The following is a 10,311-nucleotide window of genomic DNA, read 5'->3' as shown; positions in this document are numbered from 1 at the left end:
TTTTGGCGCCTTCGTGGTCAATACACCCGAAATCGGAACACCTGTGCACGTGCTACAGATAAAAAAATGGCCGACATTAAAGGTTAGTTCTACTGGCAGCTGACTTGACCGACAAAAAGTGACATCAATTGTTGTAGGCGCTGAAGGGTGATGAAGTATCTCAGAGCAAGAATAAGGTAAATCGGATTTCGGGTTATGTTATTCTGACTTTGAAAACTTAGCTTTGCTAACATTTATTGGTGACTCTATTTGTTACCGATTCATATTTTTTCATATACTTATTGCCTACGCAGTATCATCTGATTACTTTTATTTATCATACTTACTACACAAAAACATTCCGTAATTGGTTTTTCAATTCAATTTTTTAAAAGTGCGTACTCGGTTTTGTTTGTAGTGGAACCACCCTTTCATCTATTTACTTTATTGGTATTGGAAATATAATTTAAGATTTATTTATTTTAAGTGTTCATTGAAATCGGTCGTTTTAAACGCTCACTGGTCCAGGTGTTGCCCACTTCAGTTATATAATACAAAGCAACTTGAAAATATACGAATACAGTAAAAACTATTTAAAATTAAACTCTGTACACAGAACTATTACGGTACAAAATTATTTGAAACTCAAGGTTTTCAAAGAGGACCGCGTTCTCTTTACTGCTGTAAACTTTAAAACATTCGTCAGCAAAGCGAACAATACCGGAATTACATAAAACCTCTTCTGCATTGTTTTAATAGTTTCTCAATTGAGCGTCTTTTAAAAACATTCCTCTATAAAATATAAATGGTATATTGTAAAAATAAAGGGGAACATTTTTGAAGAGTGCTCGTGTCTAACAAAGGTGGGAAGTATCTCGGAAACCGGAACGTTATCCGAGAGAGGGGGCTTCCGCTCTCTTGTCGCGCGCTGAGAGCCAATCCAACATGGCGACAATATTAATCAATGTTTCAACAACATTAGGCTGGCGGGAGAGCGTGCCTCCTTAACATGAGACACCTACTTTGCTGAGTTTCATTTCGTGTTTAGCTGCTGTTGTGACGATCTCTTATTTCGCTTGGGGTTTAATTTTAGATCCAGTTTCTTAAAGACGTTTAACTTTAGATACAAGATTTTCTGGTGAAAACTACAGCAGTGACTTTTATTCTATTGTAAAAAGGTGCACTTTATCATTAAGATCTTTTTACGTATCTAGATTGCCGTTATTTCAACTATATAGTTACGAATAACAGTAGCAGTTTCACTACCGAATAACTCTTTTATCCTTAATATTTGCACAACTACTCGAAAACGTACCACATTACCCTTTATTTCCAGCAACTTAAATCCGAATAAAAAAACAACACGCAACAATAGGAATTAAACAAAACGGGGCTTAACAAATTGAGCACGAATGAGCTGGAGCACCCGGGGCGCTTCGCCACTAGGGCTCCAGAGGGCGCCAGGGGCGGTGGAACCCGCGGTTCTGGCTGCATAAGACCAGACACTATCATAGGTAGGGCAAAAGGTATACTCTGCCAAATAAATAAAAAACAAGGGAGTTCATGTTCATCGTTCACTCGCGTTCTGAGAGACTTTTTTCAGGCACATGCCTAAAAAGTTGACATCATATCGTTACCGGGCTTCTAGTAACCAATAGGTTCTCTCATTGAATCAACAAAGCGCAACAAAAATCTACATTCGCATTGATAGTAGATACCTAACATATTCTTAAAATTGATTACAAAAGGCCCAATAGTTGATTCTTGATCAATCACAGTACAGTGAGTTAATTGTGGACCTTCTGTCATAACATGTTCTATGGACCACCTAATCTGGTTAATGAGGGCAGACAGGAGTGAGGGCCTGGGTGTTAAAAGGTGTGGTCCTTTGTTTGTTCTCAACGACTGAAATTATTTAATAAATATTAGTAAGTATGTTGTGGTAAATGCTTTGGCTTTGAAAGCTCAACTCGTGAATGATTGAAAAAATATTTTGTGCGTAAATAAATCATTAGGTAAATAACTCGCAATATTGTTTGATTTGAAGGTTATATTTTGATGATAAATATCTAATTTTGAAAGATTTTTTGCTAAAACCTATACTGGTAATTTTAGCAACACACCAACACAATTAATTTTTAACTAATTCCATTTCTGGAATTACAATTGATTGTCTAAACTGAAACCAAACACTAGAGTCTGTCCCACTTACCAAGCTCTCATCAGAACTTCTAAGTCATCTTTATTTACGTCAACCAAGTTACATCTCTCGTCTATTTTTAGTCATAAGGCCAGGGCGAAGCCCCGACTCATCAGTATACCAACATTGTGTCCGACAGAAGCCCTACGGAGCTCCAATCAACGGAAGCTGTATAGCAAACATGGAGCTACTCTAAAAACAATTGTATTTGCTTAGCTAAGGGGTGAAATGACCCTTCTAGTTTTGTGCCTGTTCCGATTATGAACGGTTTGTGTAGCTAAAACGGCTAATAAGTAATTAACGTTGTGAATGCTTGAAATATCATTTGTGAATTTGTCATGCGTTTCCTGAAAATACTTCGTTATTTATGAAATCAAAGTATTTAAATATATTCTGATTAATTTAGATTTTCTCTCATTTAATTCGTCGATTCAAGTAATTTTGTATCGATTTCAGTTGAAAAAATGAGTATGTATAATAAGTGGTACGATTTATACCGACACCAGAAAATAAATACTTAGGTACTCATAGACTTTAGGTACCTACCAACGTGCAGGTTTTACGTATCCAAAAGTCAAGAAAAAGCAAAACAGCCAAGCGTTAAAACTTCACAAAAAAAAAAAAAACAGAAAAAACAACATTCGTGAGCGATTTTGACAATCCGACCAACAATTTGTAACATTGTTTCGCACGTTCGTCGCAGTCGCACAGTGGGACGGGTAATTGCTCCAATCTGGACAAAAACACGCGCGACTCGTCGTATTTATTTATTTACTTAGTATTTACTGGGAAACAGTAACGAGTGCCGTTACTCGGAGTTTCAAACATTTCTGCAGAGAATTTTTGGCAGCTTTTGTGTCGGTTGGCGCAGCGGGTTTTTGTTTTAATTATGATTTCGTGACTTCGGTTTAATGGAGTTTTGGAACGATTGTTTTTGCTGGTAGATTGTTCTGAAACTGTCTGTTTGTATCAAATAGGTACTGAAAAAGTAATCATCCCTAACCAGTACCTATCCATGTAGTTACATTAAATAAAGAAGCTGGTCTAAATCTTTTTAGATTTTAAAAGTTCCTTCTCAGTCATACTTAACCAGATAGTTAAGACTTCATAGCTGTCTAAATTCTAATTGCATTTAATTTCAACACCTTATCGGCATGATGCTCAAAAATCAATATAATAATACCTCATACCATCGTTTATCTTATGAAATAAACTTTTTAAACTGCTCACTTATATTCATTAGTCCATGTAGATATAAGTTCTAACATTATAAATCATCAACAACAATAGAATCGCTATGTTTTACGTGCGTACATGGTGGTTGTTAAATATTTGTCGGCCGCCACTAAACACGACTGCCGGTCTATGTGCTCTCTGCTGAAATAGGGGGACTATGGTTTTGGTAGAATGAGAGGTATTCCACGTACTTGTAGTTTAGCAACAAATTATATGGACAGTAGTCTTCTATAGGAGTGGATTTCATTCAGGATTTTGAATGTTTGAGGTGATGGAAAACCTTATTGATTAACTTGTGGGACAAAATTAAATGTCCATCATGCGATGGCTCAGTTTAGTAAAATCTGCATATTATAGATTCACTGTCCTAAATTAAGACGGACTCTATAAATCTGAAATTCTGCAACTTTCAGAGTACCAACTTCTGAATGTTTCAGAGTGTTCTAAACACCCCATTTTGTACATACATTCTTTCAAAAAAAGCAGCTCCTATCCCACAATCCTCCTTCAGTACAGTCCCCCCTACTCGTCCATATCAATTGGCTCAATCGTGCGACAAACACGCGCCGCGGTCGCGCCGCTATCACTCTGCCTACCCTCTTTATGTAGAGCCCGTTAGTCGCAAATAAAAAATATTTTCGTCAACCAGGGCTGTGTAGTATGTAGGTGTTATGTTTGGGGGACTGTATTTTTGCAGGATTTGTTTGTACGTAGGTATGTTCGTTGGATTTATAGGTGAAGATGAGAAGTTTTCTCACATACACATACCTACCCATTACGAAGTTACGAGCTTCTGCCAGTGATCTTTCAACCCCATCACTGTTAGGAACTATTTCGCGTGCTCTGATAAAATGGACCACCTAACACCGATATATTTTTTTAGTCTATTAGTTATAAATCCGTGTTATAAACAAATTATGTGCAATTCAATGCTATTCAGTGCTGTCATCTCACAAATATTGAATTTATGAAGAAGAATTTATGAAGAAGAAAACATGCTGCTCCGACCCCAAATAAAATTGACGTAAGGCGAGGAGGATGATGAGTTCCATTTAAACGAACTCTTCGGCTTTATAATATTAACTAGCTTCTGCCAGCGGTTTCACCCGCATCCCATGGGAACTTCTGCACGAACGCGGATAAAAAGTAGCCTGTAGCCTTCCTCGATAAATGGGCTATCTAACACCGAAAGAATTGTTCAAATCGGACCAGTAGTTCCTGAGATTAGCGCGTTCAAACAAACAAACAAACAAACTCTTCAGCTTTATAATATTAGTATGGATATAGATTATAAAATACAAACTAATGTGCTTGCTGACCCCTCCAAAGTAAACACTATTATAGGTATTGGAAAAACAAACCATTTTAAAACATATTTAAGTACCATGTCTCCGTTCATCCATAACGCTAGCTCAACTTGGTACCATCTACCTACAAAACAAAACACATCTCTGTTCCTAGCTTCCCTACATCTAGCACTTACTATATCTATGTTCTAGACTTGTTCTCGTAACAAAACAAACACACACACTGACAGACGCAGTGGGCGTGGCGGTGGGCGGGGCGTGGACTTCTCGGAATATCTGCGAAATTGTACTGAGAGAGTTTATAGCTTGTGTTTTATAGAATGTTGAGCTTGATATAAACTGATATAAACTCATGCTGTAGATACATTTATTCAAGGTACCTACAATAGGAATATGGAAGTTTACCTTTATAAGGGTAGGATGAATAGGTGCCAATAATATTCGGATTTCTTTAAACCGGACTACAGAGACTTCATCATCCTTTTGCCAAACTATGTTGATGTCGGCTTCCACGTAAAGGGTAGTAGAGCTGAATAGGTAGCTACCAGTGTTTTACATGGAGCGACTGTTTATCTGTCCTCTGTTTGCCAGTCTGTCTGCGGCTAACATAATACTTGTTCTCATAACTCTTTTCTCCGCATAGAGCCGTTATTGAGAAGGTAGCGATATCAGGGAAGCTAGAAGGTAGATAGCTAAAAGTGATCACAATATCTTTAGTAACGGACGTAGGATAGTAGATTCTTTAAAAATATTCTTCAACCAACTCCGTGTAATATTTTGAACAATACCTACGTTCTTTTCGTGTTCTATTATTTTCAGTAAGGGTTAGGTTCGGCAAAGGGGAGCATTCACAATGTCCGTCAGTAATGGATCTAGTGCGACAGGGGGCGTGCCTGACGCCTTTTTTGATAATAAAGCTGCTCGGGTGATGGGTGAAAATGTAGCAAACTTAGTGAAATTGTTGCTATTTTAGATTTCATTCTTTTTAGAATGTAAGTTTGTTTATTTGAAAAGTCAAAGGATAGAAAGTTGCTTCGCGTTTTACCCAAAACATCTTACAATTTCATAAAATGTCTAGATCTGCTTAAAATTGGATCAAAGAATAAAACGGTTATTTCTAAGAATACAAAACAGAAATAATATGCAGGTGCGATGTTCACTAATTTAATTTAATAAAAAAAAAAAAACATTTTTATATTTACAAGTTTGCCTAAAACAAGAACGAACCCCGCTACGCTACGAACTAGGCTACGGACGTAGCCATATCATCATGCTACGGTCTCGTCTGGACTTTTATACGTTTTGCTTTCACCCAATAACAATAACCTATTGTAATTACAACAAAAAGGTTACAATTAATTACCCAAACTTACTGTTATAAATTAACCTAATAAAATGTATTGTCACCCATTACTATGATGACGCAACAAACAATTTGTCAAGTAGAACTATTAGTAACCCGCACATCTGCCGACTGGAACAGTTAACTACAAATAACTACGCACTAAATAAACCGCTAAACAACGCGTCAAATATTCACATAAAAAAACTGTTTACAAAACCATGACGGATCATTTTAATTCCTTTAATGTTTTAACCCCGACAACCCTATAGCCGTTCCCTTGGTGCACGCGAACCAGTTTTGCGAACACTGTGCAAAGGAAAATGAGCCTTAATGTTTGGTATATAGGGTGCTGGTTAACGGCAGTGGAGGAAGTTGTAAGTATACAAAGGTAGGAGGGATCTCGATAGGAGGTGCCGATAGGCGGGGCTCCGCGCCAGTGGTGCGCGGCCGCCAGTCGAGTGCCGGCCGCCCGAGATGTCGCACCACTATGACAGCGCCACACAGCTTCGCCATCCGGAACCTGCTGCCCGAGGCCTCGTCACGCTCCCCCTCGCCGTCCGACACTGAGCTCGACGTCACCGGCACCGAGACTCCGCCGCCAGGCTCCTCAACACTCCCCGAAGAAAAGAAAAACGAAAAGCCGGCCTACAGCTACAATGCACTCATCATGATGGCCATCCGCAGCAGCCCTGAAAAAAGACTGACTCTCAACGGCATATACGAGTACATAATGAAGAACTTTCCTTACTATAAGGAGAACAAGCAAGGCTGGCAGAACTCGATACGGCACAACCTGAGCTTGAACAAATGCTTCGTGAAGGTGCCGAGGCATTACGACGACCCGGGGAAGGGGAACTACTGGATGTTGGACCCTTCTTCGGATGATGTGTTTATTGGGGGCACGACGGGGAAGCTGCGGCGGCGGTCGACGGCGGCGTCGCGGTCGCGGCTGGCGGCGTTCAAGCGAGGCGCGCTGCTGCACCCTATGTTCGGGAATCCTTACGCGTCGCTGGTGGGGCTGTATCCTCCGTTGCTGTCAGTGTACGGGAGGTACGCTCTCCCAAGCCCGCTGCTCAGGCTGCCCCCGCCCCCACCTACCTCTTACCACCAGTTGTACAGGAGGATACACGGCCTGGCGCCTCCCATGAGCCCTCCGACCCAGGAGCCAGATCATCTAGTGAAGCACAGTTGATTAGTGAGGTGAGAGATGGCCCTTCGCAAGGTATTGCTACATATCTTGGTGAAGGAAAGTGACTGTGATATGTGGACAGTGTACAGTAATGGTGACGCTATTTATTATTAATGTAAGATTTATATTTAAATTCTAACTTAATAAGAGGCTTAATTTAAGTTATGAAGCAATAAACGATGTTTCCGAAACGATGGACGACTATTTATTCTGTGGCTTTTATTTATTTTGGTTGTTGTTATGATTTAACTGTGTGCAAGGTTAGGCCTATAGTGTTCAGCGGTTAGTTTGCGTGGTTAAGCTCTAATTTACGTTTTATATGACTTTTCGGCTTTTTATTTGAGAAATGTAAATAAGATTTTGTACATAACATTTTTTTTTAGTTATTGGTTATTTTTAAACAATTCGTAGTTAATTAGTAGCTCAATTCGTAGTTATAGATATTATGTCGTCTAATTTGAGGTTGTACAGAATAACTCCTTCATATGATTTACTTAATTAATTTTATAAATAACTGCTTGGAGTTTAAGTTCATGCTTAATGCGTTTAATCGCAAACTTGCATTAGCATTAAACTGACGCTAATGACAAAACGAATTACAAGTTGTTTATACCTACATAACAAATAGAAGGATACTATGTACATAATCAATTTATTAACTTTCAGTGTGAGTACCTTTACCTTTACCTACAATCATACGTTGTTTTGTCTCTTTCACTACTACATGAAATGTTTCATTTTGAAGAGATTCTGATTCGATTCTTAATAAGACAACAATAAGAAGATAACTAAATATCACTCACAGTAATCATCCTGAAAGAGTTACTGCAAATGTGTAGTAATCAAGTAACTTATTTGTTTTTTTTTATCGCCAGCAGTTTCTTCCGTGGGAACTACTATGCGCACCTGGATAAAAAGTAGCATATATATCCTTCCTCGATAAATGGACTATCTAACAAAGAAATACTTTTTCTAATCGAGGCACCTGTGATTAGCGCGTTCTTCAGTTTCAGCATATCACAGTACAGATGAAAACATTGTTTCTTATTGGGGAATCCTATCTATCAGTTGTAGATAGTTTATTATTCTCGACAGATGGCGATACCAGACACACTTAAAATTAACGACAATGGTGCAGGCTGGTTTTTTAGTTATTATGCCCTTCTATTATGTACTGTCGTACCAGGAATAATTATCTTGCTCAAAATGAAAAACTGATTCGATATCACGACGTTTATTGCTTGGGCTCGAGAGGTGAAGTGACACACTTCAATATAAAAAACTTATTCTATGGAACAAATCGAATACATTTGAAATGATTGCCCGGTCAGTATCAAAAATATCTAACGAATAAAACCTTACAAATGAAAAAGTTTCTAACTACGTTACAGTACCTACTGATCATCTCATTGGCTTAGTCTTTTTAAACCTATGTTTAGGTCGGCTTCCAGTCTTACTTGATGCAGCTGAGTAGGTACCAACACTCTCGCATAATTTTTCGAAATAGTTATCGTTGTTCTGGCACACAAAGAATTCTAGAAAGAACACGGTGGGTTTTAGTCAGTAGGAGTCCGAATCTCCCTCACGCAGCATCCACAGCGGTAGGGATCATATGATCATTTCTTACCAAAAACACCAGTGTGCCAAACGTTTTGTCGTCTCTAAACATCTGAATATTGCAGAAAATTACTCTCGCTGCGCAGAAACCATTTTTAAAGTATCGACGGATGATGAAGGTGTTTGAATAGTAGGTATGGGTTATCAGAATAAATAGGGGAATCTCTTACTCGAAAAATCTTGCAAATTAAAATTTTTGCAAAATCCTCGACACCTCGTGAAAACACCCATAATATGTATAAAAATTAACTTTTCAGTAGGAAGAAGTATGATGAGCTTTGATGTTTCCTTCAAAAAAGCAATGCGTTTCTAATGTAAAATTAGAAAAAAAATCTGCAGAAATTCAATTTCTAGGGTTTTCTAAGACAACGCAAATATAGAAAGCCCACGGCTATTACTAACACATGCTCTAAGCTATCGAGTCACAACTCACACACAAGTCCTGTTTAAGTTATATTTATCTAGAATCTAGTGTCATTTGAAAACTAGATCATTATCAGCAGCGTATAATGTTTAATTTATGAACATAGCCTCAGGATAGTTTTTGATGTCTCACATCTGTTTGCATATCTATAACACGTTTTTAGAGTTCCGTACTCAAAGCATAAAAAGTCTGAAGTAATAAAAAGTCTCTAGGTCTGAGTCTTCTCTGTCCGTATGTATGCATGTCACTAGGCTGTTTCTCATGAACCGTGATAGTATAAAGATCTTCTTCACCGACAAATAAATGTAAATTTTTTTCAATACAACTGTTTACTATGAATTTTCACATTAAATCAAAGTTAAATCGGTTGTGTTTTGGGCTTAATCAAATCAAATAAAATCAAATCTCTTTATTTTCAGGCTGCATAGGCCCATAAATATATACCTTAAAGACTAACATACATAATATATTATACACACATTGTTAGTACATAAAAAAACTTAAATCTATGTTAGTAACATTTCACTACGCACTATGTCACTCCGTGCGGTTCTGTGGCACTTGTCCGCGGAAGCGACGGAACACCACGTCCTGTGGCCAGAAGTTCTCGTCCAACACGAGGTGCAGGAAACACGTCGGCACTCGCACCACGAACGCCTTGAAGTTGGCGTTATGGCGCGACTCCAGCAGCTGCACTCTCGGGGCGTACTTCAGCTTCTGGCGCACGTACTCCGCGATGTCCTCCGCCTTAGTGGCGTAGTGTAGGCGGGAGATGTACACCGGGGTGTTCGGCTTGGCGGCACGGATTTTGATGTTAGGCTCAATAGGGGCTTAATACTACAGCAGATTTTTTCACAGATGATGAAGTTCTCTTGGTGTTATAATAACAAATGCGTAAAACTGGAATGAAATAAATACTATTTTTGGTAGCCACGCACGCCATTCTTGCCATTTTTTGGTCGATCTTTGGTAACTTTGAACCCTTCATACCTTAGTCCGACTCGCACTTGGCAG

General features: G+C 38.6%; 1 protein-coding gene across 1 annotated transcript; it reads left to right on the top strand.

Annotated features, from left to right (window-relative positions):
* The first annotated feature begins 6,512 nt into the window (after positions 1–6,512).
* LOC124629809 (fork head domain transcription factor slp2-like) lies at positions 6,513–7,464 on the top strand. Its single transcript, XM_047163374.1, has one exon. The coding sequence runs from the start codon at positions 6,555–6,557 to the stop codon at positions 7,257–7,259; it is 705 nt and encodes a 234-aa protein (XP_047019330.1). The 5' UTR covers positions 6,513–6,554; the 3' UTR covers positions 7,260–7,464.
* The last annotated feature ends 2,847 nt before the right edge of the window (positions 7,465–10,311 follow it).

Source organism: Helicoverpa zea, chromosome 4 (genome assembly GCF_022581195.2).
Source record: "Helicoverpa zea isolate HzStark_Cry1AcR chromosome 4, ilHelZeax1.1, whole genome shotgun sequence".
NCBI classification, from domain to species: Eukaryota; Metazoa; Arthropoda; class Insecta; order Lepidoptera; family Noctuidae; genus Helicoverpa; species Helicoverpa zea.
The sequence above is the reverse complement of the archived record's forward strand: the minus strand, read 5'-3'. Positions and strand labels throughout refer to the sequence as shown.

Excerpts from the sequence above, each read along its gene's own strand:
- LOC124629809 (XM_047163374.1), top strand. The coding sequence starts at position 6,555 with ATGACAGCGCCACACAGCTTCGCCATCCGGAACCTGCTGCCCGAGGCC.